Raw genomic sequence first — 26,167 nt, forward strand, 5'->3', positions numbered from 1 at the left:
CGTCACGACGCAAAGGAGGCGGGGCCGGGGATCGGAGGAGAGAGGTGGGGCCTGAGAGGCAGGAGATGGGGAGGGGCGGAGCCGGCTAGGCGAGGCGGAAATGTGACCCGGTGGGTGGGCGTGGTCAGGAGGCGTGGGTGGGGCCATCTGGAGGGAGGAGGCGTGGCCAGCCGTGCGAGGTGGGATTGTGTGACCTTGGGAAGGGATTTCTGTGTAGGATGCGGCAAAGGTTCCACACTCATTCACCCTATACACACACACACACACACACCCTCCTTACATAAATGTAGGTATATTATATATATATATATATATATCTGTACACACCCACTTACAGAAATGCATGTATATTATACACACACCCTTACAGAAATGCATGTATATTATATATATATATATATATACACACACACACTTACAGAATTGCATGTATATTATACACACACACACCCTTACAGAAATGCATGTATATTATACACACACACACTTACAGAAATGCATGTATATTATATACACACACATACACACACACACACTTACAGAAATGCATGTATATTATACACACACACACACTCTTACAGAAATGCATGTATATTATTTATATATATACACACACACTTACAGAATTGCATGTATGTTATACACACACACACCCTTACAGAAATGCATGTATATTATATACACACACACACACACCCTTACAGAAATGCATGTATATTATATACACACACACTTACAGAAATGCATGTATATTATACACACACACACCCTTTCAGAAATGCTACATTAAATACATCCTAAAGTTGGTTAATGCAAATTAACAACAAAAAATACATTCTGCATTTATTATTTGCCACCTTTTCTGCAGCTCTCCCAAGTGAGTCAAGCACTTTACTGACAGTTCCCCAGCCCAGAAGTGCGTACAGCCTAAACAGAGATCCCATTCAGGCATCCTGCAATGTGGAATGCATATGATGCAAATAAAGGCCCCAATCCCTGCACGGGGATTAGATTCCCGCACTTGAGCAAATCTCACTTTAGGATCCAGGCTAAAGTTTGCTGTGTGGCATGTGTGCAAACAAACAAACAAGCCCACAACCAACCAAAACCCAGCACACCCAAAAAAAATGACTCTGAGCCTTAAAAAGATGCTATGATGCAGAATAAAAGGATCAGCTCCCACACAGTTTCCTTATCCCTGGTGAAGCATTTTGTACATCATCATTCCAAAGTAGCCAGGTCTGCAGCAATCTGGGAGAAGCAAATTGCACCATGACAGGATGGATCCCAAACTCAATTGTTTTCTAGATTCTCGTGAAAGTCCCTTGAGGAAGCACCAGGCATCTTCCTTACTTTTCCGTAAAGGGTTTTATTTATTCTCCCTTTGTATGCAGCAGTTTAGCAAAAAGAGGAATAGTTTGTTACCACTGATGAAATTAAAGATGACCTACAAATAATTTTTTGTTTTAAATTGGGCGTGCTCCTTTTTGCTTCTTAATCATGGAGAAAGACAGCCAAAAAGGGTGGAAGGTTTACTCCCCTACTCCCCCCTCCCCGTTTAGCAATATCAAATATTGTCTAGTTTGCCAGTCATCCACAGTGTTTTCCAGGGTAGGAAATACTTACATTTTTAACATCAAGAAGCAGCTGGGAGGACTTATTTTTTTTGTTTTGTAAAAAGAGGTGGAACCCCCCCAAAAAACTTCTTTAAAAATCCCAGTCCAGAGCAGCAAACAATGGCATAAACCCACTTCCCTCCCACCCCTTTGCAGGTCACCTTTAACAGTAAACTTCCCATTGGGGCTACTATGCACTATAGCGATACATAAATAATAGCATAGACATGCACTTCACACAAGGTTTCTAGGATCTCCCAGTGGCTTTACAGGTTTCAGAGTGGTAGCCACATTAGTCTGTATCAGCAAAAACAACGAGGAGTCCTTGGGGCACCTTAGAGTCTAACAAAATTATTTGGGTTTTACGTTAACACATTTTACTGTTAACACGTTGGTTAACTCCCCTTCACAAAAAATCTTGTTTAGATTTAATCTACTGCTTTACTGGGTTTGAACCAGCGGTCAGCAACAGGTCCGTGGTAATGTTTCAAGAAACGTTGACTAACTCCGAATGACATAACCCTCCCACACCCAATGTCCGTCTCTAAGTATGGTAATTTTGCCAAGGTGCCGACCCCTGGTTTGAACAAGGTGAAACTGAAGGCACATAGTCTCAGGCATGGGAGTAACTAGGGTGACCAGATATCCCGATTTTATAGGGACAGTCCTGATTTTTGGGTCTTTTTCTTCTATAGGTTCCTATTGCCCCCACCCCCGGCCTAATTTTTTCACATTTGCTGTCTGGTCACCCTAGGAGTAACAGCGGGATATATGGGATTGAGGGCCCAGATTAGAGCATGAGATTACACGTGCAGGAGGTGCATGGTGAGGGATTGGAGATATGGGGGAGGAGGGAGGATGGGGGTGGGGCACAGGAGGATATAGGGGCAGGGTTGGGGTGTAGGGAGGGAGCCAGGGTGGGGAGGGGTGAGATTTGGGACACAAGTAGCAGGAGAAAGAGGCCTGCGGGATCTGCGCCAATTTAGGGGATGCATCTGGAAGGAGGGGGGGCTACAGGGTGGGATGGATGAGTGCTGGGGGGCTACAGGTGGAACTGGGGGGGCAGGCGTTGGATTTGGGGCCAGGAGCTGACTTAGGGGGCGTGGGACGCGACATCGGGGGCACAGGAGCAGCGGCCAGGACGGGGCGTGGCGTGGCAAGGGGAAGCCGCAACCCCCAGCTGGGCTGGGGCGAGGCCGGCCACACAGCCGGGCCCGGGGGTCAGGGGAGCAGAGAGAGCGCGTGGCGCGCCGGCGTGTCCCCGCCTCCTCCCCGTAGGGCCGCGGCGGCCGCTGAGGCCTCTGGGAAATGTAGGCGGGGAGGGGGCGCTGTCGGAGGGGAAGGGCGGGAGGAAGGGAGCGTCGTCATCCGGGAGCTGCCGGTAACGGGGCGGCGGGGGAGGGCTGGCGCGCGGGCCGAGGGAGGGGGGGAAGCGCGGTAGAATGGCCCAGCGCGAGCGCGGGGGGGCTCGGGAGAGCTGGGTTCGAGTCCTGCGCCAGCCTCACGCTGCTGGGGGGGGGGAGGCCGGGGGAGAGCCCCGGGGGGGGTATCAGTGATGGGGGGGCAGGATCCCCTGCCCTTCAGGTGCCCCCTGCATTAAAGGGGAGAGGTATTAGGATCCCCTGCCCTTCAGGGGGCACCTGTTTTTCCATCAGCCTCTTGTTCTGCCTCAGCCCAGACCCCCCCCCCCCAGTCATGCAAACTGGGGGTGGGTTTAAAGTTGTGCCCGAGGCCACGGCAGGTGCAGCCGTGCAGCTCCTGCACCCGATCGCAGGTCCAGGCCCCTCTAACGCTCTCCTCTGTCCTTTCAGCCTGGCCGCCATGGACGCCTTGTACAGCCGCGGAGTCCTGTTTGCCCAGATGCTGCAGACCGGGCCGCCCTGGCTGGAGCGGTTCTGGCTTTCAGTGACCTTCCTGGCCGATCCCAAATGTATCTTCGTCATCGTCTTCCCCCTGGCTTATTTTCTGGACCGGAAGGTTGGGGTGGCAGTGCTGTGGATCGGTTTAGTCTGCGAGTGGCTCAATATAGTGGCTAAATGGTGAGAAAAGGTCTCTTCCGAGACATTGGGATAGACACATACACAGCTCAGAGGCTGAATCCCCTCTACTGCCCCAGGTAGCAGACTCACTGGACCAAGAAACCCATGTGCTCCGGATGGTATTACTAATGAAACCCATCTTCCCAGTGATCTGGTTTTATGGTGTTCTAGGAAAACGCATTAAGGCACACGCGGGCTTGCCCAGCATCGCCGCCTTTACGTGAAGCGTGAGTCACTACTCCTGCAAGAAGGAAGCAGCGTGAGACAAAGCCACTCCCTCCCAAATCATGTGCTTCCCCTTAGACATAAAATCTGCTCACTGCGTGGTTTCTTCTTCTGAAGCAGCCAGAATTGGCCACCGTCCGAGGGGGGAAACTGAGCGGGATGGATCCACCAGTCTGATCCATTGTAGCAGTTCCTACACTCCTATGTTCTATTGACACTTAAAAGTACCCACTCCCATTAGCCCAACTGTGGGAGAGTGAGCCGGAGCCTGTTTCTGCCTCACGACAGATGCATCAGCTAAATCCCAGCTATGAGATCTTTATTACTAGCGACAACGGCAGAGGCAGAAAGATCCCAGCGTGGCTCCAGATCCCAGGTGGAAAGTGCAGCAACAGCAGCTAGAAAAGTCAGCGTGATTCCAGGGCCCTGCTCCTGCCACCTCACCCCACTTTAATACTCATGGACAGGTGTGTGCTAGCCAAGGAGCAAAGAGTGTGGAGATCCACACCCAGTGCTGCCAAGAGCCATGGAAGCTCTGAAGTATGCTCCTCTCCACTTTATACACGCTCTGAGAACTGACTCAAAGCCCACAGGAATCAATGGGAGGCTGTCCATTGACTCTACTGAGCACGATCCTATGCCCATCAAAGTCAATGAGACACTCCATTGACTTCAGTGGGCTATGGGTCAGGCCCACACAGCCCATAAATGTCACCTAACTCGCCTCTACTTACCTGCGTTCTCTCTTTTCTACTCTCTCTCTTTCTGCCTCTTCCTCTGCTTGCCTCCCTTCTCTTCCTACTCCTTTTTTAACCTTCAGGCGTTCTCTTAATAACCCAGCAAATAGCAATCGCAGGCCCGCCGAGCCAGATCCTGATCTCATTTACACTGGTGCAGACCCAGCGTCGCAGTTACTCAGGCGTCACTCGAAGCAGACTGGCTCACATGCTGGACAGTGTGCTGCTGGGAGATCCCTGTGCAGTGGTCACAGGCCTGCTGACTGGGCAGACTTATCAAAACCAGGAACCAGAATCAGCTGACCCACTTCCTCAGCCATCTGGAGGGAGAAAAGGACCTGGCTGGCATTGAGGTCATATGTCAGCCCTGATGCACCCTAAGTCAGTGATCCCCAACCTTTTTCGTCTGGCGGGCGCCAGATGACGAGCCACGGAGGACCGTGGCGGCGGACGAGCATCCACCGAAATTCCGCCGACAAGTGGCAACGTCAATAGGCGTCGCCGCCGCCGAAATGCCGCCGACAAGCAGTATCGTCCAGAGACGTCGCCACCAAAATACTGCCAAAAATCGCCGGCATTTCGGCGGATGCTCGTCCGCTGGTCAGTACGCGGGCGCACTTAGATGCCCCAGCGGGCGCCATGGCACCCACGGGCACCAAATTGGAGACCGCAGCCCTAAGTCATGGATCAGGCTTTGCCCTCAACTGTGTCCCACGGGGCTATTGGCTCCAGAGAAGATGTGGCTTCTGGGAGACTTGGGCTTTTTGTTTTTTAGCCTTCACAGTTCTGTCTCCTCTTTCTGTCCCTAGGCTCTTGTTTGGTGAACGGCCATTCTGGTGGGTCTATGAATCTGGACTCTTCAGCAAGGAAAAAGTCCTGCTTCGCCAGTTCCCTGTCTCCTGTGAAACAGGGCCAGGTTGGTTATTAAGATGGCTAAAGTTTCAGCTTGTATGTCTTCAGAAAGTACCACAACGGTGTCCTATATTCCCATAGCACTTTCCTCCCAAAGGATTGCAAAGTGCTCTTCAGCACGTGAACATACACAGGAATCACGTTACCAACCACTGACGTGCAGTCCCCTCTGAGGGGGGGGACGTGGCTGATTAACAGTGCATAGCATTGCTACATAAGAGTTCAGGATGGGAAGTGACGCATGTGGTACTGAATTGAAACTGCAGAAGGAATTTAGGGAAGCAGAAGGCAACACTCAGCATTGGAATTTGGCCAGGACAGCTGATTGACACCCCTGTACCATCACTGGAAGCCGAGTCCCCTCATTACAGAAGGCCTGCCCACTTAAGCTCCTGGTGCGTCAGTTTCCCCATCTGTAAAATGGCCGTGAGGATTCCTACTCTCCTTTTGTAAAGTGCCTTGAGATCCACAGATGAAGAGGGCAATAGAGGAGGGCATTGTTGATGGTTGTATAACAGGCGACCCTAAAGGGAGGCCAGAGGGGATTTCTAATGGGACATTCACAAGCTCCTTCCCTTCTGGTCTCTCGGTTGGCTAGTTACACAAAGGCAGCCTCAGATCCACCTCGATTTCTGAGGACTAAGCGGAAATGGGCTCTCGGGGCCTGATCCGACTCCCACTTGTCATGAAAGGGAAGTGGCCTGATGCCGTCCGTGAGGAGGACATTACCGGGCCCTGGGCATTTATAGAATTTGGCCGTCTGCAGGCCCTGGCTGCGCTGCTGGACTGACTGTGCTCAGCCCACTTTGTCCGGACAGTGCCTCAGCCTTAAGTAACCAGTCAGCTGGGGTCCTGGCACGGGAGAGACAGCTCAGCTGTAAGGCCATTAATTAGCCTGCGATTCTCAGCAGAACACATTAGTGAACGGTGGGAAGTGAAGTCTGTGCCACCGACCTTGGCAAGTAATAAATATCACTGCCTGCTTCTAGGCCAGGAAATCCCTGGGAAGGTCGGCTTTCTGACAGCAGGCAGTGGGATGAAGGGGAATCTTGCTTGGCCTTTCCAGCCTGGCTTCTCCCTTACCCTAAAAGTCCAGCCTCTAGCTCCTTTTCCTGGGATCACCATTCCTTCCCCTCTGCCCTGTGAAGCCCCAGTCTCCTGCCCCGGTGGCTGAGTGCCAGCCCCCGAGGGCAGATGGCTCTAAGGAAGGTTCTGTTTCCTCTCCCTGCATCTGGGGTGTGGATACTCCTGCAGTGAGAACCTTGAGTGCCAGCAGCCGGAAGAGCGGGAGACCACCCGCCTCCCATGACATTATAGTGACGGGGGACGCAGGGTAATACACAAGCCACAGAACCCAGCAGTCTGCCCAGAGCGGAGTCCTAGAAACAAGGCAACTTGAATGCAGCGTCTTATAGTACCGTAATCTCCTGGATACTGCCGCCCTTCTCTGGGCTCAGTTCCCCTCTCATGCCAGGGTAACGCTAGCCACTTCCCTGAAGCTACTCCCCGTTTACACTGGTGTTAAGTGAACAGAGAATCGGACTGTGAGGGCCAGCCCCTCTGTTGGGGAGCTACTCCAGGATTCACCAGCTGAGGATCTGGCCAGGAGGCCCTAGTAGGGGTGGTTTCAGCACAGGCTGGTGGATCTTCCTGGGGGCCAGCCTCGCTGTGTGACTTTTGGTTACGAACACTCTTGCCAAACGGGTCAGTAACCCTTCCTTCATAGCAAGCAGCCAACTAACACTTAGCTCTTTCCTGGCACATTTCATCAATAGATCTCACAGCACCTTACAAAGGAGGTCAGTGTCATTCCCTCTTGTTTCATAGATGGGGAAACTGAGGCACGCACTTCTCTCCCCCCCCGCATGGTCCCCCTGCAGGCCAGTGGCAGAGCTGGAAATAGAATCCAGATCTCCTGGTTCTCAGTGCCCTACCCGCTAGGCCATGCTATCTCCAGATCCTAAGTATCCTCTCACAGAGACAGGCAGGAACAATATTTAACCCCTCGTGTTCCCTTTATGCAGGTAGCCCCTCCGGCCATTGCATGATCACAGGGGCAGCCTTGTGGCCTATCGTCACTGCTCTCACGGCACTGGCATCCCGACACTCCACTAGGTAGGTACTGCAGGGGTCCTGGGACAGGCAGTTCCCCGACACCCCATTGCTGGCAGGGTGGGCATTTGCATGGAGGCTGTCGTAACACAGCCGAGCCACCCTGCACAGATATAGCCTGCGGCATGTCCTATTCCAATGGGTACAACTATTACGCTATTGGTTATACTTCTATTTATATAGTAGTGCCCTGAGACCCTCCGATCAGGATCAGCCCCCCAGGGCCTGAGGCTTCATTGTCCCCAATGTTGTGTCATCATTTACATATAAGTGCAAAGCAGGTCGAAAGCACGGCCATTCAGGTCTGGTAGCATCTCATACCCAGCTTGTGCTGTGCAGGCCAGCGAAGAATCGGCCCCCCGGGTGGCTAAAAAATGCCATTGCTGGGGTGAGCGATGCAATGCGTCGGAAGCACAGAATGTTCAAAGAGGATTATATTGAGACGCTACGGACATAGGGAATATTCCGAGACTATCGTGTATCTTTATCGGCTGCCTAGCGATTGTTTTCCTGGCCTAATGGGAGAGCGATCGTGCTATAGTCCGTGCCTCCGAAGCATTGCATCTGTCACAGCTAGTTGTAGTCAAACCCAACATGTCTGAAAGGTGTTAAACCTTGTCTCTACTCGGTACGAGGAGGGGCTTAATACCATGTTAGCTAATTGTATTATTCAACTAAGCCCCGATTCAGCTGGCGGTCCCTATTCAGCAAAGCATTTATACATGTGCCTAGCTGTTCACTGAGCACTTAAATCTCCTTAAACGTGCATCTACAGCTAAGCATGTGCATAGGAGCATTGCTGAGCAGGGATGGACTTAACCAAGGGCTTCAAGCCCAGATATTTAAAGGTATTTAGGCCTTGCTGCGCTCAGTGTTGCGCTGCCCAACTGATTTAGGAGCCTTACGTCTGGGCGAAGTGCCTAGATCCCTTTTGAAAATGAGCCATAAGGCTCCTAAATCAGTTGGGCATCACACCACTGAGCGCAGCATCACCGAAAAACCTTCCAAATCTGGGCCTTCGTGTTTTGCTGGCTGGGGGCCCAAGACAGGGTTTTAGTGAGCGACTGGGAAGCCCCTAAAATGGGCAGGGTCCCATCGAAATGGGACAATTTCCAGGAAACGTAGCATTTGGACTTTGGCCACGCGCCCCTGTCCCGCTGTGAGCGACTATTGCAAAAAAGGAAACAATCCTCTGAAAAAATTGGGGGAAGTTCCCACAACCCCAAGAAAAATCTCGGCAGAAAAATTCACCCTGTTTTGGTGCAGTTTTCTGCTCCCCTTCGACTGTCTTTTTTTGCCTCGCGTACAAGTCTTTTTGCCACTCCTCTTTGGCCCAATTCTCCAGCGGCCTGTTCCTGCCCCGGTCACTCCGGCCAGTACAGAGCGTTCCGAACGGCGGTCACGGTGCAGGGCAAAGGGGGTCAGACGCGCCGGTGACTAGGACCGAACCGAGCAGTGCTCAGGTACCCGGACGGCTCAGTAGGGTGGGGTGGCCGGCCTGGTGACGCTGAGGTGACAGAGCTGCCCCCTGTGCTTGGCAGGCAGGAGGGCGCGTGTTCTTTTCCCACCCAGCTGTATAACTCCCATTCCTTCCCCCCCCCAACAGCCGGCTGGTGAAGCTAACCCCCTTCCTGGCCTACTTTCTCCTCCTGCTGGCAGTGGGGCTCTCGCGCATCTTCATCCTGGCACACTTCCCCCACCAGGTGCTGGGCGGCATTGTGGCTGGTTAGTAGATCTGGGGGGGTGGCGGGCCTGGCAGGCAGAGGGAGGAGGCTGGCACCCAGAGGAAAGGCGGTGGGGACTGCATTCAGACACTGGCCCCATCTGGGCTGTGCTAGCCGAGCCGTTTGGCAGGCCCTCGTGGCTGGCACCAGCACGGTCTGGCCCAGCTCCCAGCACGGCTTCTATACTCGGTTTCCATGTGATCTGGCCCTGGTCGCGCTCGTCTGGCCAATTAGCCTGCAGCCTTGCCGCGAGCCTGCGCTAAGCCCCAGGGGGGAGGGTAGCCACCGGGGGCTCGTGGGAGAGGAGGCAGCCCAGGTGGGAGACGTCCTCAGGAGGCAGGTGCTGTCCGTGAAGGGATCTGGCTAGCGCCTCTCCTGCCAGGGCGCATCCAGCTGCCAGCAGGCTCGGGTAGGTCACTGCAATCATCCGCTTGGGGCTGATGGGCCCTAAGTGTCCGCTCACCCTCCCCTCTCCGAGCCCAACCCTCTGTGGCCAGCACAGCCCCACCGGCCCTTGCAAGGCGGATGGCAGGCAGTGGGTTACCCCCACCCCTCCCTGTGTGAGCTGTGACCTGGAGCCCAGCTGACCCAGGCAGTGGGAATCTGCTCCTCAGGACCTGCTCAGCTGGTGGCGTCTGAGCCTTTTCCCCCCATTGGCAGGGACCTGTGGCCAGCACCCTCCTCCCTCGCTGCTGGGCGGCATCAGACTCCAGGCTCAAGCTACAGCCTTTCCTCCCGCTCCCAGTCCTCAGGCTGCTGCCTGCCAAGGCTCCCTGCCCCTCTGCCCTGTGTCTCTTTGCTGCCTAGGAGCCGCCCTGGGCTGGATGCTGGAGGCCTGCGTCCCAGCAGAGAGGAAGCTGAGTTTCTACCTTGCCACTTCGCTGGCCCTGCTGCTGAGCGCCATTGGGCTGTACTGGAGCATGGTCGCTCTTGGCATGGACATCGACTGGTGAGCTTCTCACGGGAACGTCCCTTTGCACGGCTTCCCGATCAGAGAGACCCAGGCCCAGCACGGCCTGACCGGCTGCAGGACCCGAGCAGATAAACCCGCCGGGTTCTCACTCCTCAGGTTACTGGCAACTTACCGTCCTGTGGCATCTTCCTGCCCCCAGGGCTTTATGCACAGGAATCCCCACCCTTCCTCTGCATGCCACAGAGCCCATTCTGCAGTCACTCCAGCTGAGGGAGGCAGAATTGCCCAAGAGAGAACATGCCCAGGGACCGGGATCACACCCACACTCTTGGAAAGTGCCTTGGGGAGCGGCGACAAGGGGGCCCTGCCCGGGTGCACCACCGGTCTGTCTGCCTCAGCATCCCCCTGGTCCAGGGCTCTCTCCTGGCCCAGTTCAAGGAGCCACCTCTGGGCATAATTTATTCAGAACACAGACCAACAGCTCGGCCCTTTCCAGCCATCCAGCTGTGGCTCCTCAGGGTCACTCAGCTAGCCACTCCACCGAGCTCCCAGCCCTCAGCCCCCTGGCACTGGCTCGGCAGCTCCGGAAGGTCAGCTGATGGCCCCTCACCTGGGCTCAGCAATTTCTCCCTAGTCCCAGGAAGGGCCGGCAGAGCTTTCTGCTCTCTGCAGCTTCCCTGTCTCTCCCAGGGAGCTCTCCCCTGACCCTCTCCTTTCTCTTCCCTGGCGGCTCTGACTCTCCAGCACTCCACCCCTGGGGCCCCCTTTTAAGCCCATGTGGGAGGCAGCTAATCAATCATAGGTCCACAGAACCCTGCACCCTCTTAAAGGGCCGGTTCCCCTCTGGCTCTTTTATGACCCCAGAGCCCCTCCCTAGCAGTGCCCTAAGGCTGGGTTGGATGTGGAGCCTCCTGACTCACTCCCAGGAGGGCTGGCCCCTTCCTCAGGGCTGAGACGCTCAGAGCTGGGGCGGCAGGGCCGCTCAGCTACTGCCAGGGCTCTTCGGGAAGAGCTCTCAGGCACTGACATTTCTCCACCGCTCCTCTAGGTCAATTCACCTGGCCACTAAGTGGTGCTTGAACCCGGAGTGGATCCGCATAGAAACGAGGCCCTTCGCGTCGCTGTGCCGAGACACAGCCTCTGCCGTGGGCCTGGGCCTGGCCACCCACTCCTCCCTCTACACCCAGCTGAGGCACGAGAGACCCGGCTGGACGCAGCGAGCCGTGGGCGCTGGCCTGGCCCTCGCTGCCCTTCAGGGCCTGAACGACGTGGTGCAGCCGGAGAACATCGTCCTGTGGTACGGCCTGAACTTTCTGAAATACGCCAGCTTCCCGTGGGTGGTGGTGGCGCTTGTTCCGTGGCTGGTCCGGTCGCTCCCTCTCACGCAGAGCCGGCCACACTCCCAGTAGCACGTCCAGTGCATCAGTGAGCCAGACAGACGGCGGGTCGCTCTCCCTAGGGGGGGCGTGGCTGGAACTACCCGCGTACCCGTAAACTAAATCTCCTAGCAAGTGGCAGCATTTATCCTCCCAGCTTCCAATGTCACAGGCCAAATTCTGTTCTCCCGTCTGCTGGTCCAGCCCCCTGCGCGTCAGTGCATGAGAGCAGCTGGCTCTGGGCTAGAGGAGGATTGCACTGGCTAGAACGCCTTGCTGGAAAGCAGTTACTTAGCCCTGCTTTGGCTAACGCAGGTTCTCCTCTGGCTTAGACAGGGGGCCTCACGCTAGAAGGATCCAAATAAACCAGTGGCTTGGGTCTGTCCCCTTGAGCATTAGCACCAAGGAGGTTTAGCTGTGCTGGGAGCAAGGGCTCTGGGGTAAGCTCCAGACACAAGACAGGGTGTTGCAAGGTGGGCTGTTTGGAGGACCAGCTGGCCCCCTGTGGCTCCAACATTGGTACCTTCCTGTCTGGCCTGCCGAGAAACTGTTCTGGCTGGTAATGAAGACCTTGTCCTGGGCGTCACACCATCCCAGTGCTGGGGACAGTGGTGTGTGGATGCAGTGGGTGCCTCTGCACTAGAAAATGTGGTACTCTGTTCTCCAGCTGCACAGCTACTACTAGGTGGGGCTGGAAGGGACCTCAAGAGGTCATCTAGGCCAGTATTTCTCAGCCTTTTTGATACCAGGGACCATCTTGCTGCCTTCCTAAAGGCAGGGAGCTCTCAGGGACCGGGCATTGAGAAACACTGATTCTAGTCCAGCCCTCTGTGCTGAGGTAGGACCAAGTACATCTAGACCATCTCTGACAGGCGTCTGTCCAACCTGTTCTTAAAAACCTCCAGTGACGGGGGCCCCACAACCTCCCTTGGAAGCCTGTTCCAGAGCTTCACGACCCTGGGAGTTAGAAAGCTTTGCCTAATATCTAACCATCTCCCTGGCTGCCGATCAAGCCCATCACTTCGTGTCCCACCTTCAGTGGCCATGGAGAACAATGGATCCCCGTCCTCTTCGTAACAGTCCGTAACATATCTGAAGCCTGTTATCAGGTCTCCCCTCAGTCTTCTTTTCTCAAGACTAAACTTGCCCAGTTTGGTTCTTTTTAACCTTTCCTCACAGGGCAGGTTTTCTAACCTTTGCTCGTTTTTGTTGCTCTCCTCTGGATTCTGTCGTGTTTGACCACCTCTTTCTTAACGTGCGGCACCCGAAACGGGACGCAGGGCTCCAGCCGAGACCTCGGCAGTGCTGAGCGGAGCAGGACAGTTACTTCCCGTGTCTTACATACGACACTCCTGTTACTGCAGCCCAGAATACAGTCGCCTTTTTCACAACTGCAGCACACTGCTGCTTCATATTCAATTTGCGATTCACTACCGATCCCAGCTGCTTTTCAGCAGTACGACCACCTAGCCAGCTACGCCCCATTCTGTACTTGGGCGTTGGCTTTTTGCCGTCCTAAGTGAAGTACTTTGCACTTGTCTTTATTGAATTTCAGCTTGTCGCGTTCAGCTCAAGGTCCCTGATTTAACAAGGTGCTTTTGAATTCTAAGCCAGTGCTCCAAAGTGCTCCCCCCGCCCCAGCTTAGTGTCAGCTGCAACTTTTAGAAGCATATGCTGCACTCCACTCTCAGAATCATTGGTACTGGCCCCAGGACAGACGCCTGCAGGCCCCCCCGATACATCCTCCCAGTTTGACAGCAAGCCATTGGGAACCACTCTCTGTCTACGGGCTCACCCACCAGCTAGTAATTTCATCTAGCCCACACCTCCCTAGTTTGCTTACGAGACTGTCATGCATGACTGTGTCAAAAGCCTTCCTAAAATCAACATGTATCATGCCTAATGCGCCCTTGCTGTTCACTAGGCCAGTACCCGTCGAAGAAGGAAATGAGGTCGGTTTGGCATGATGTGTTCTTGACAAATCCATGCTGGCTAGTCCTCATCCTCTAGCTGCTTCCAATTTGATTGTTTAATACATTGCGTCTTTCCAGCTATAGGCTCTAGACTAACATCTCGCGTTTTGCTGGAGCATTTCAGCAGCAGATCTCAGAGCACTTTACAAAAGGCCAAGTCATCATCCCCATTTTTCGAGCTAGGGAAACTGAGGCCCGGAGCCATGAAGGGACTTGCCCAAGGTTACCCAGCAGACTAGTGGCAGGGTTGGGAATGGAACCCAGGGCTCCTGAATCTCCGGTCACTCTCTAGCCACTAGGCCACACTGCCAGGAAACTAGCAACGTTGTAAGTGCTGGTGCAGACTAGCTGGATACCAGGGATCAGTTGTGCTGGCGGAGACAAGGCCAAGGTGTTGGACAAGCAGCGTCTCATCACTTAGCCTTGACAGGGCCAAAGGCCTTGAGTGACGAGGCCACAGGCCGGCCTCCCTCCGGTGGCAGCGGCACGCCCAGGCCGTAGCTAAAATGCTTCTGTTCACGTACATTGTCCGTGTCATTGCAAATCCATTGGGGGGAGGGGGGAGTGATTCAGCCATGTGTTTGTCCAGCATCTAGCACAGCGGGGGCCTGGTCCGTGACTGGGGCGCCCAGGTGCTACAGGGTAACGGCCAAGTGCTGGCGGCGCGTATTTATTCCTGGTGTTGAGAACCAAATAAAGGACCCTGTAACTGCCCGTGTGACCCCTGGCACCTCATTCAAAGTGAACCGCCCTTCGTCCTCCCCACCGCTGGGCGGGGATTTGAAGGGGCGGGGAGCGTCGCCCCGCCTGGAGGAACTGGCCGTGATGAGGGGCAGAGGCTCCCCGCTACCCCACCGCAACAGGCAATGCCCATGGAATTCCCCAGCCGGGGCAAAGGGGGCTGGCTTTCTGCTAGCAACGCACCCCGTTTCCGGGTCTTGTGTCGCTCTCTACGAGAACCAGCCCTGGACCACCATGCACTTCAGGCCGCCGGCCCCGATGCTTCCCACACCACGGAGCTTAGAGAGTCATTTACACCAGGGGCCCTTAAAACCTTTCCAAGGCGAGTCATTTGCGGGTGTGGCTTTGGCACTTCGAAGGCTTCCATCCCTGTAGTGCCTCTACTCATTAACCCGCCCCAACCCCTGTGGGAGCTGGGGCAGTATCAGGTGGGAAACTGAGGCCCAGCCAGTTGAAGCGACATGCCCCAGTCCACACAGCATCTGGGGCAGAGCTGGGACGAGCACCCCGGTGGCTGGAGTGCCTGCCAGTGTCCTACTGACCAGACCAGCCTTCTGACCCGGCGAGTTGCCCCACAGCCTTTCTGACAGCGTAAAGGGCCCTTTATGCTGCGGGAAACCTCTGAAAATCAGGCCAGGAATCAAAATCCAAGGGCGGCCCCCAACTCCGCTGCGGGAGCCTTAACAGAAGTGAAGCTCAGGGCTGGTGCGGCCCTGGCAGGCCGGGCGGAAAGCTGCGACCCCAAACAAACCCACGCACGCCAGCGCCACCAGCGGGTATTGCCAGAAACAGTTTTATTTACACAAGGACAAACATTGTAACAGATTACAAAATACTCAACTGAAAACCAGAGCGAGAGCGAGACAGAGAGCAGGGCAAAAAACCAGAAAACCAAAACCAAACCCTCAGACAGAAACAGTTCCCACCCCGGAGGGGGCGGGGGGGTGGCATCTTGCAGTGTCCAGGGGACAGGAACGACAGAAACGGCACAGACCACCCCCAACAACGTAATACTGCCGAGACGGCGTGAAACTCAGAAACGAGAGCATGGGACACAATCCACCCATGGACAAACACTTACAGGTGTCCAATGGAGTCATGGCTTGGGGTTGTTTTTTTTGTTTTTTTGCAAATGAGTGAAGAACAGGGCCCTGGCAGAAACCTGACACCCCCATACTGCAACCGAGACAGACTGCAAAGGGGGGGGTGGCTCACTGCCCTCTCCCCCAAAATAAAGAAACTCATTAGCACGATGAGGAACAATGGGACCAAGGGGAAAATGCTTTCCTTCTCTCGGTTTCTTTAAGACTGGAGGGTTTTACGAGCAGAAAGGTGATACATCCTCCCTGTCCTCCCCCCGATCTCTAGGATCAGTGTTGGATTCCAACACAGTTGAGAACAGAGTTTGGCTTTACTTGGGCAGAGTGGGCTCAGCTGTATTCAGGTGCTGAGATCGGCCGGGCCTGACTCCCCCGTGCCAGTCGTTTGCACGAGTGCACTGAGGGTGTGAAACGGGCCTGGTCTGATCCGGTCACGTTTTACACCCAACTGACTGTGCGAGGTGCCGGGTGAGGGCGAACAGGGGCCTCTGGTTACTGGTACATCAGAAAGTTGAAGGGTCCTACCCATACAGCCGTGTCCGGGTGACGGTTCCAGACCGGCTGGTCCCTGGGCCGGCTACCCCAGGGCTATGTTGCGGAGCGGAGACGGGTGTTGGCCAGCGTTTTGGAACTGGGTTAGAGCGGTGCCATAGCCCCCGTGGCTAGAAAATGAGCCTGAGGTCCCGTCTCCGCTCCGAAACGAAACAGGGTTGTAACCGGGGGGAGGGGGGTGGCAGTTGTATCTCTAGAGCAGACAGGGCAGATGAAGGGAACTGTGCTACCATGGTGGCAAGATCAGGGCAACGTTTAGCCAAGGTGGGTCAGGGGGGAGATTCCCCACCCAAAGAAGAGGCCGGAGCAATTGCTGCTGTTGGCCCGAGGAGCGGGGGTGGCTTTAAGGACCTAGGAGATGGCTCCCAGGTGCAGCATGGTTTAGGGAGGGGCGATTAAGAACCAGCTTGAGCCATTCAAGGGGCTCAGCTCCCGTGCTAGTGCCGTGTTCAGGGCCTGCCACTTGGGAGCCAGCTGTGGTGGCAGAGCTGAGGGCACCTTGCTTGGTATTGCAGGCGGTTGGGATTAGAGCAGGGAACTCGGGCTCTGCCGGCCCACTGGGCAAGCCACGGCCGAGCCGTCCCAGGGAAACGGGGCTCATGTTTGGAGAGGGGTTCTTGGCAGAACGGACCTAGTGTGGCTTCTGGGTGGGTCTTTCATCAGGAGAGCGAAACCTTGTAAAGCACCCTGCTCCCGGATATGCCCCTTGGAAACCTGGCATCGACCTCCGGGCTGGTCTGGGAAGGGGACCTGGGAGCTCAGTGGAGACAGGGCCTCGAAGGGATCTCCCCTGGCTTCGAGTGACCCATCGGGGCCCTTCCTCCAGTGGGTTTGCCCAGCGGGTGGTGGCTGGGGCCAGCAGAGGGCTGAGATCCCTGTTCCAACCCCCTGAGTGCTCGGGCGAGCTACGCTAGACCCTTCTGTGCCCAGCCTCTCCCTGCCTCCGGGCTAGAGCCCAGCCGAGATCAGCGAGCCCCTCGTCCGGGAAGCCCTGGCGGGGTTTTCGCATCGCCAGCCTTGCCAAGGGGGACTGGGCCGCGGGCAAGCTTCCCCAGGGCCAGCTCCGCCCTGAAGGGGGCCACCCTGGCAGGGCAAAGGGGGATTCAGTCCTGGACATCTCTACCCAGACGGAGGAGTGGTGCCAGGTGGGAAGGTGGGTTTTGTCACATTGGGCAAAATCCACTCCCCGTATTGGTTCCCCGGGGCCGTGCCTGGAGACCCTGCCTCACTGCACGCCCGCCCGACTGGGTGACGTCTCCACTAGGGGTGGGCAGCTCAGAACTGAACGGAGCCTTCCAACGTTCAGCGCCAACTCGCTTTGTATGTCACGCCTCAGCGCTGCTCGGGGCCAGGCAGGGCTGGCGAAAGGCGGAGGTAAAGAGCCGAGCCAGGACCCAGGAGGACCTACTCAAAAGGTATTTAGAGACGAATCTGACATCCCGGCCGCGCAGCTAAACCTCCATCACTGGGACCCTACCGGGCACGGCTCCGCTGCAGGGCGTCGCCAGGACCCTACCGGGCACGGCTCCGCTGCACCACGTCACCGGGATCCTACTGAGCATGGCTACACTGCAACGCGTTGCCGGGACCCTATCGGGCACAGCTCCGCTGCAGGGCGTCGCCAGGACCCTACCGGGCACAGCTCCGCTGCAGCGCGTCACCGGGACCCTATCGGGCACAGCTCTGCTGCAAGGTGTCGCAGTGACCCTACCGGGCATGGCTCCGCTGCAGTGCATCGCTGGGACCCTACTGGGCATGGCTCCGCTGCAGCGCGTCACCGGGACCCTGCCGGGCACAGCTCCGCTGCAGCGCGTTGCCGGGACCCTACCGGGCATAGCTCCGCTGCAGGGTGTCGCAGCGACCCTACTGGGCATGGCTACGCTGCAGGGCGTCGCTGGGACCCTACCGGGCATGGCTATGCTGCAAGGCGTCACCGGGACCCTGCCGAGTATGTCTACACTGCATTGCAAACGCGGGTCTGTGGGACCCAGGCTTGTGGACTCAAGCCCGTGCTTTTGTGTCCACACTGCGTGGTAAACCTGGGTTTACAAGTGCTGGACCCAGGGCTCACAGCCATGCTAACGGGCCCACGCTGCACTGGGCAGGACTTCTGACTCGGGGCTGCAGCTTGAACTGCATCCGCACTGCAAAATGACAGGGCTTGGACCCGAATCACAGTGAAACTCAGGGTCATTCTCCTCCCCCAGCCGCCCCAGGTAGGTCCTAGGATCAGGGTCCTGAGTGCTTGCTGACCCACCTCAGACTGATTTGTGTGTGGATGGAAGGGGGGCTGGGCCCAAAGATGAGTCTGAGCCTGAGTTTACAGTGCAGTGTAGACAGACCCGTAGTCACTGCCGACCTGAGCTGCATTTGAACCAACAACGAAAGGGAAACACGCCGTACCCTAGAGTCACTGCTACACAGACCCTGCCACCGCTGTAGGTTTCCTCAAGAAGCCACCAGGGAGAAGCTGCTTAGCTGCCAATTAACAACCCCTGTCGTTTCCACCCCTGCTCCTTCTGCCTTTAACAGCTCTGACTAGACCATCCGACCTTCGCCGCGCTGCGCTCAAAGCTAATGGCCAGCAGCGTGCTGGAGAGAAGGGATGGGACGGGGAGCCGGATAAGCAGGGACGGAAGAACCCGCATAAGTCCCCCCACCCCCATCCCATGCTAGGGAGGATCAATGACCCATCTCTCTCTGTTTCACCTGAGTAAACTCCACAGCTCTCTCTGGGGCGCTGGTTTTCGGCACAAGAGAGCTGGGTTTCTTACCCCCGCGTAGCCAGGCCTCGTGGGCAGGGCACGAGTCTAGCCTACAAGTGAGGTGAGCTGGCCGGGCGCTGCCCCCGGCAGGTACAGCCAGGCGCCAAACGGCCCGGCCCCGGCTAAGGGGCCGTTGCGATCTCGCCAATGGAGCGGCGCTGGAGAGGCCCCTGCAATGGGCAGAGAACGGCCAGGATCGGAAATGCCCGGCAGCTTGAAGGGCACGGCAGCTCGGCCCTAGCACGCCCGGCCTTGGGACCAAGCTATCCGAGCACGGAGCTCTTGGGTATCCAGCGCTGTTTGGCACGGGCTCGCTTTCTGCCAGAAGCTGCTGGGGATCCCAGGGGAACTCCCTTCAGAGCCAGCCAGGAGGCCAAGGTCCCCTGGAAGGGTTATCGAGTTGCCCTCCGGGGAAGAACCAGGTTATCACCTGGCGGTACTGCGGGTGGCATGTGCAGAGCTCTAGGGAGCAGACCTGCCTTGCCAAGCGGCACCCTCTAGTGTTCACAAGTGTGTATTGCACTAACTCTCCCCAGCTCCGCTCAGTTAGTGTTGGGCACAAGAGCCGAGTGGCCGGCTCGCCTCTGTTTCAGTGCTGGGCACAAGAGACGAGTGGCCGGCTCGCCTCTCTGTGTCAGGGGCAGGGTGCTGCAGCTGGGCAGCAGGCGGGGAGCCTCGTGCCCTGAGAGCGCTTTGACGCTCCCTCTCGGCCGCACACCCTCGCGCTGGCCTGGGCTCGTGCCGTTGGGCCCGACGGCTACGAAACCGTTTGGGGGAGGGAGGCAAGTAAAGCCGTGAAAGGGGCCCGGCGCTCAGCCAGCCACTCGGGGACGCAGGGGCAAAGTCTGATCCCCACGCTCAGGCTGGAAGGGGCTTGCACTGGGCTGTGGGAGCAACCCCGGGGAGCCTTGTAGGGGAGGCCACAAAGGGAGGGGGATTCTAGCCCGCCCGAAGCACCGCAACCTGCAAAGGGGGGGTGAAGCGTCCCAGGGGTATCTCTGGGCGGGGCCATCAGCCCTGTCTGCTCTCAGGGCTTGAACCCCAGCGTAGACAGGGCCTTCGTGAGGGGAGTTCAGCACAGCTACTCCCACTGCGGGGTCGGGGAGAAGGGATCCGAGCCGGGGAGAGGAAGACAACTGACGACAAAGAAGGGTCCTCTGGCAGCGGGACCGTCCACCCCAAAGCTCAGAGGGGGCTGGATCCAGGGCTCAGGTTTGCTCATCAGAGGGGCCAGCGATTGCCTCTGGGTCTAGTACTGAGACCCCTACGGGAGGGACAAAGTGCAGCACCCGCAGCAGCCAAGGGTTCTAGATCCGCCCTGCCACTGCCCGGAACGGCGAGCGGCATGGAACCCTCCCGCATCACTTCCCGGAGGCCAGGGTGAAATTCACACCCCCCCCCCCACGGCCAATGCAACACGTCAGCCCCTTGCCGCCCTGCGCGGGGGCCCAGCACCAGACCTGAGCACCACTACAGTCTCCGGTCAGCCCGCGGGTTTACATGGCATCGTCCTATCCCTCCACACCAGGACAAACCTAATCCCGCCCCCCTCAATGACTTGTATCTCCTTGCTGCGCAGCCCCAGCCAGGCCACGGGGGTGTCTACGAACAGGGCAGAACAGAAAGGTGAATCCAAATGCTGAGATGATCAAAGAGGCCATTCCCCAGAGAGTCCCTGGGAGCATTAAACCCAAAGGGAACGGTGACCCCGACAGACCTCATCAGAGGTTTCAACCGAAGAGAAAAACCACACGACACGCAGGCTGACATCACCCGAAACTTAGAAATCCCGCCGCCGAAGAATCATTTAAAACAAAACCACCCAGCTCTGTCCTTGGTGCAAATCTCCGCCCCCACCCCACCACCCGACTTTCCAAAGGAAAAGCATGTGCGGTGCATTTAAAAAAATACTATTAAATAATACATCTGTAATAAAATTATATACCTTTGTTTTTTTTTTTCCTCTTTTAAAGCTAAAAATCCTTCTAAGTTCTCTTAGGCTGGTGAAGTAACAGGAAAAGAAAAATATTTTTTTTCCTTTTTTTTCTGTTTTTTTGTTTTTGTTTTTGTTTTTTTTTTACGAATGGACAACGGTTTGTTTTGTGCACACGAGACAAGAAATCAAATTATTTACAGCGAGACGAGGCTTTGTGAAAACCGAACAAAAAGAACGTCCAGAAAGCATTGGTCGTGAACACGGATGCACAATGGCTCTCTTAATTACAATGGGATTAATTACACAGTGCGTGTGGTAGGAGAAGGGAGGGTTGATTGGGGAGGGAGGGGGTGATTGAGAATCAGACTAGAAGTGTGACTCTCTTCCCCGGCCCCATATTTATATCTGTATAGCTCCCTCTGAAATGGTAACGCAAAAGAGCAAAATGAAAATCACAGGGAAATTAAGGCATTAAAAAAAATGACTTAATTAAAGGCACGAATATTTCCTCTCTCCTCCCCCAGAGACCGTCCTCAGCATTCAGAGTCACTTATGTCTCAGAAACACTTCAACACACTTGACAGAAAGATGAATTCAGGTGTGAAGGTTTAAAAAAAAAAAAAAAGAAAAGAAAGCAAGAAAGCAAGTCACGGAGCTTCGGTGTGAGCGAACCAGGGGAACGAGAAAAGAAGAGAGAGGGAGAGAACACAGGACGGTGTTGCCGTTCGGATGTGAAATCAGCCGGGTCGTCTCCTCTCTCCAGAGCACAGAGCGTAAAGGACCCCAAAGTGAAACCGTTTCTTGTTTCGCTGCTACCGTGTGTCGCCAAAGGGAAGAACGCCGGAGAAGTAAGACAGGAGAGGAGGAAATCGAAACCAACCAAACCCCTGAATCCCGAAGGTGCGGGGACAAGACTGAGATGCTGGTGGGGTCAGCTGCTCGGAGACGGACACAATCACACACACGGCTTTGTTGTGGAGTCGTGTGACTTTTTTTTTTTCTCCTCTTTTTAATAGAAAAAAAAATCCTTTGGGGGGAGGGAGGGGAACGAAATCACAAATGACCAAAAAACCCACAAAAAAGTGACAGCTACACGACGGCTTGGCACTTCACAAAACAGGCTCCGCCTCCATCGGCTCATCCACTTGTCTAGGGGCAAAGAGAGAGACGCCAGCTGTTAGTATGGGGCGGGGTACGGGAGGCCTTGATATTAGGCAGGCGGCCTGATCTCAGGTTGTGTTCCAGGGACGGATGGTCCCCGGCATTCAGCGCACGCAATCGGAGCCCGGACCGTCCGAAGAACCCAGCTCCCATTTAGGTACCTAAATAAAAGCCTGATTCTCAAAAGGCCTCATCACCCTGTAACTCCAGGGGTGACGCAGATGACTGAGTTTTCCACATGCTGGAAAATGTGTCCCTCTGCTAGCAAAGGAGTGAGGGTGGGGCTAAGTATCTGTATTGGCTGACCGTCCCTGTGTCTGTCTGGTCTTAGCGATCGCATGCTCTTTGGGGACAGGGACAGTCTGTGTACCATAAGTGTACAGCAGGGGTGAAAGTAACGTAAGGGACTTACCAGTACACAGGGCCGGGATCTTGAGCAGGGGGGCGGGTCCTAAACAAAGAGGGGCGTGGCCTCAACAGGAAGGGGCGGGGCCTTTAAATCACCACCAGAGCCCTGGGGCTCGGGGCCGCTACCCCAGGGCTCCGGCAGCAGGGCTCCGGAGGCGATTTAAAGGGCCAGGGGCTCTGGCTGCTGCCCAGGGCCCTTTTTAATTGCCGGCCTGGGGAAGCTGCCCCCGCCAGCACGGTCGGCTGTGTACACCGGACCGCCTTACTTTCACCTCTGGCGTACAGCGCCTAGCGCCACAGGGCTCATCGGTGCTACAGGAACACAAATAAGGAGACGTGCCAGGTGCAGGGAGACTTCACGCACTGGGGATTAGCTCCTGATTTCGCCAGAGTCCGTCCAAATGCAGCCAAGGGAAAGCTGAGCTTTGCGGCATTCGAGCTGACCCCCGGCCAGAGCTCCGCCAGCATCAATCCCTGCCCTGCCTCTGTGCCTGGGGGGGCCGCACGGTGACTGAAACTGGGGCTGATTCTCCCTCTGAGCCCCCTGCCCGCTCGCCCCCTTACACACGAGGCGGGTGGGGGGAGAAAAGGGGCAGAGGATGGGTGTGTTGGAATATGAGCCTCGCCATGGTACCGCTTCGCTTCCTGCTGCCTTCCGTCCTGCGAGCGGGCAGGAGAACATGGCCCATGATCCCCTGTCCTCCCCGTCTCCCCCAACACGTAGGGCCTTGGGCCCAGACACGCCGCAGCAGATCAGACCCCGCAGTGTTTGGTTGCTGGGACCTGTTTCCCACCATCCCGGCTCCGCCAAAGACCGGAGGAGTTTTGCTCGTGGTTTTGGGGCTCCGGGGTCTTTCCTCTGCGGCGTGTTATTGCTCACTAGCAATGCGAGCGGGCAGGAGCTCAGCCTGAATCCACGGCAGGAGGACAACGGACCCCACGGATTCACTTTTCCAAAACACAGCTACCCTGGGCCATAGGCACTGACTCCGTGGGTGCTCCGGGGCTGGAGCACTCACAGGGAAAATTTAGTGGGTGCTCTGCACCCACTGGCAGCCAAGCTCCCCTCACCCCCAGTCCCTCCTCCTCCCCTGAGCATGCCGCATCCCCGCTCCTCCGCCTACCTCCCAGCGTTTCCGCCCAGCCGCTGCCAAACAGCTGTTTGGTGGCGTTAGCACGCTCCAGGAGGGAGGGGGAGGAGCGGGAACCTGGCGCGCTCAGGGAAGGAGGCGGGGCTGGGATTTGGGGAAGGACTTGGAATAGGGGCAGGGAGAGGGCGGAGACTTTGGGGAAGGGGTTGGAATGGGGTGGGAAGAGGCAGGGTGGGGGCGGGGCCTCATGGAAGGGGTGGAGTGGGGGCGGGGCCAGGGGCAGAGGTGGGGTCGAGCACCCAGGGGAAAGCAGGGAAGTCAGCGCCTACGGCCTGGGCCGAGACTTGCCCAGGTGGCCTCAGTGGGCGAGCGAAAGGTGGTGGAGGGGGACGAGCTGTCTCACAAGCCAGGGCGTGCAAAGGAGAAATGAGGTGCCAGCGGGAGACACTGTCCCAGTGACACCCTGCCCAGGGCGAATTTCACCTGCAAACGCGAATCCCTCGGCACGTGCCGCGCTGGGCAATGAAGCAGCAGCAGCAGGTGCAGCTTCCGAGGCTCTGTGGGATGTTTCGGAAGGTTCACACGGCAGCAAGTTGGCCGGATTGATCAGTTCTGCACCACTGCCCTCTGCTGGATGGGTGCAGAATGGATCAGTTCTGTGTCATAGGCCCTGTACAGATATGGGCTGATGGAAATTGTCCTTTAGCTCAAGGGCCTGCTGTTTGGCTGGAGGAGGCTTGGCGCTCTATCCCCCTGCCACTGGGAAGTTTAGAGCCAGATCGAGACCCAGACTCAAGTCCGCCTCCAACAAAAATGCTCTCAGAGCGCGGCTCAAAGAGCCAGCCGAGGACCGTGCTCGGGCCCGTATTGCGGGGATACAAGCCAGGAGGCTAATCCGAACCGTAAGCAACAAGGTACAATACATCCAGGCTGCCGAGGACGCACAAAGGCCGCGGGTGCTGCGGGGGGTGTGTGGCCGTACCTGGGGCTGCAGTCTGTGCTTCCTTGTTCGGCATCGACCGAGAGCGATGCCATGGCACTTACTGTCTCTGCCTCCTCGGCTTCTCCCTTCTGCGCCTCCAGCAAGGAACAGCTGACCACCGAGGCACAGCGCTTCACAGAGCTCCAGTGTTTGCCTGCAGGCCCCGGGAGGGAGTTATTAGGGGCGCCTGACTACCCCACTGGGACAACCCTCCCCCTGCCCCACCCCCCTACAGCGCCCCCTGCTGGGAGAGGCTGGGGCTGGCGTAGCTGGGAGCTCCCCCCACAGCCAGCGCTCCTGCCCCACTCCCTACAGCGCCCCCTGCTGGGAGGACAGCTAAAGCCTCCTCATCCTATGACCCTTCACCCACCCCCAGCACATCCAGGACTCGCTTTTCCTATCCCCGGCTGAACTTTTGACTGGAGGTGAAACCAAAGGGCCTCAACTGAGGGGATTCCCCAACCCCTCCCCAGACCCAGCGCCCTGAGCTGCACCTCCCCCCCCCCCCCGCCCCACTTACTCTGGATTTCAATAACCTTCTCCAGCGTGGCCACGGCATTTACATTTGGCTTTTGCTGCAGGAGAGCTTGATCCAGGGGGCCCAGCTGGGAGAGACGGGGGGTGGGGAGAGAAGAGAGTCTCAGAACGAGTCGGGGGCATGTTCTGCATCCTCCCCCCCCCCCCTTGCTTCCTTCAATTCCACTTCCCCCGAGCTGCTCCCCCCCTTCCCACATGATTATTATACAGTGACATCGTCACAGAAAAGCAATAAGATGGGCCCACCCCCGGGGCTGCGCTGGGCCCTGGAGCCACACAGTGGCATCCCCGCTAGGGACGGCTTTTCCGATTGGCCTCAGTTTGCTCCTGTTGAAATCAATGGGAGTTTTACCAGCAACTTTGCCGGGAGCGGAGCGAGGCTCATGCCGAGCACGTCTGAAAACCTCGCCCCTTGCGCGGGCGGCGGGTTCGGGGAGGGGCAAGGGCTCCTTAGAGGCAGATGGGACCCGCCTGTGCACTTCAACTGCAGGATCAGGACCGTCATTAATTTATTTTTAAAAGCAAATGCCCTTCCCAAGCAGGGCCGGCTCCAGGGGTTTTGCCGCCCCAAGCGGCGGGAAAAAAAAAAAAGCCATGATCGTGATCGGCGGCGGCTGCACCGCGCCGCTTTCTTCTTCGGCGGCAGGTCCTTCCCTCCGAGAGGGACCCGCCGCTGAACTGCAGCCAAAGAGCCCGACATGCCACCCCTCTCCCTTGGCCGCCTCAAGCACCTGCTTGCTGAGCTGGCCCCTGGAGCCGGCCCTGTTCCCAAATGCCCCCTTCCCTTGGGAACACACTGGGAGGGGTTTATAGCTCCAGTCTCCTGGCCGGCTCTGTGTCCATTCTCTTTTTCCTACTTCCCTCCCTGGCCATGGTGATAGTCAGTTTCATGCTCGTTTCTAGTCAGTTTCACGGTTCCTGGTCTGTTACCTGGCTGAGCTGGGATCACTACAACTTTCACAGAGGTTTTATGGTTCACAGACTGGAACCAGCACAGGCCGTTATCTTTCACCCAGACGCCCCTGTATTAAGACTTTCGTTAGATCAAACCCGCCCTCGAGAGGCTAAACTCTTACGTGCCAACAGCAGGCAGGGAGCTGGAGAGACCTAAGGGGCTGCTGATGGCAGGGAACTGATCAGGTGAGAGACGCCCAGAGGATCCCAGCCTGTAATCCACACCCCGCGCTGCAGAGAGAGGTGAACCCCGCCCCCAAGTCCCTGCCAATCTGAGCAGGGGGAAAATCCTTCCTGGCCCCAAATCTGGGGC

The 26,167-nt window shown here is 56.7% G+C and overlaps 2 protein-coding genes across 9 annotated transcripts in view; one reads left to right on the forward strand and one right to left on the reverse strand.

Moving 5' to 3' along the window:
• Positions 1–2,944: 2,944 nt before the first annotated feature.
• On the forward strand, positions 2,945–21,384 carry G6PC3 (glucose-6-phosphatase catalytic subunit 3). Of its 4 annotated transcripts, none has more exons than XM_044999748.1 (8): positions 2,945–2,997; positions 3,428–3,655; positions 5,427–5,533; positions 7,554–7,644; positions 9,248–9,366; positions 10,173–10,314; positions 11,327–11,575; positions 21,246–21,384. In XM_044999748.1, coding segments are annotated over exons 2-8 (927 nt in total). In that variant the 5' UTR covers positions 2,945–2,997; positions 3,428–3,437; the 3' UTR covers positions 21,247–21,384. The 4 variants fall into 4 exon arrangements, with proteins under 4 accessions (XP_044855683.1, XP_044855682.1, XP_044855681.1 ...); XM_044999747.1 differs by lacking the exon at positions 21,246–21,384 and adding an exon at positions 20,365–20,587; XM_044999746.1 differs by lacking the exon at positions 21,246–21,384 and having other exon boundaries at positions 11,327–11,845.
• The window catches only part of HDAC5 (histone deacetylase 5), a 65,054-nt gene continuing 59,493 nt past the window's right edge, over positions 20,607–26,167 (reverse strand). For 3 of the 5 annotated variants that reach the window (XM_044999745.1, XM_044999742.1, XM_044999740.1), the window contains exons 22-24: positions 24,884–24,968; positions 24,364–24,517; positions 20,607–21,870 (exon numbers count right to left, since the gene is read on the reverse strand). In XM_044999745.1, the coding sequence (XP_044855680.1) occupies positions 21,831–21,870; positions 24,364–24,517; positions 24,884–24,968 (279 nt within the window). In that variant the 3' untranslated portion in view covers positions 20,607–21,830. The remainder of the gene's footprint in view (positions 21,871–24,363; positions 24,518–24,883; positions 24,969–26,167) is intronic. The other 2 variants (XM_044999744.1, XM_044999743.1) reach the window with 1 other exon arrangement.

This window comes from Mauremys mutica, chromosome 25 (assembly GCF_020497125.1).
Source record: "Mauremys mutica isolate MM-2020 ecotype Southern chromosome 25, ASM2049712v1, whole genome shotgun sequence".
Lineage (NCBI taxonomy): Eukaryota > Metazoa > Chordata > Testudines > Geoemydidae > Mauremys > Mauremys mutica.

Coding starts and splice junctions, on each gene's coding strand:
- G6PC3 (XM_044999746.1), top strand. CDS start 3,438: ATGGACGCCTTGTACAGCCGCGGAGTCCTGTTTGCCCAGATGCTGCAG. Junction 3,656..5,426: donor CTCAATATAGTGGCTAAATG/GTGAGAAAAGGT, acceptor TTCTGTCCCTAG/GCTCTTGTTTGGTGAACGGC. Junction 7,645..9,247: donor GCATCCCGACACTCCACTAG/GTAGGTACTGCA, acceptor CCCCCCCAACAG/CCGGCTGGTGAAGCTAACCC.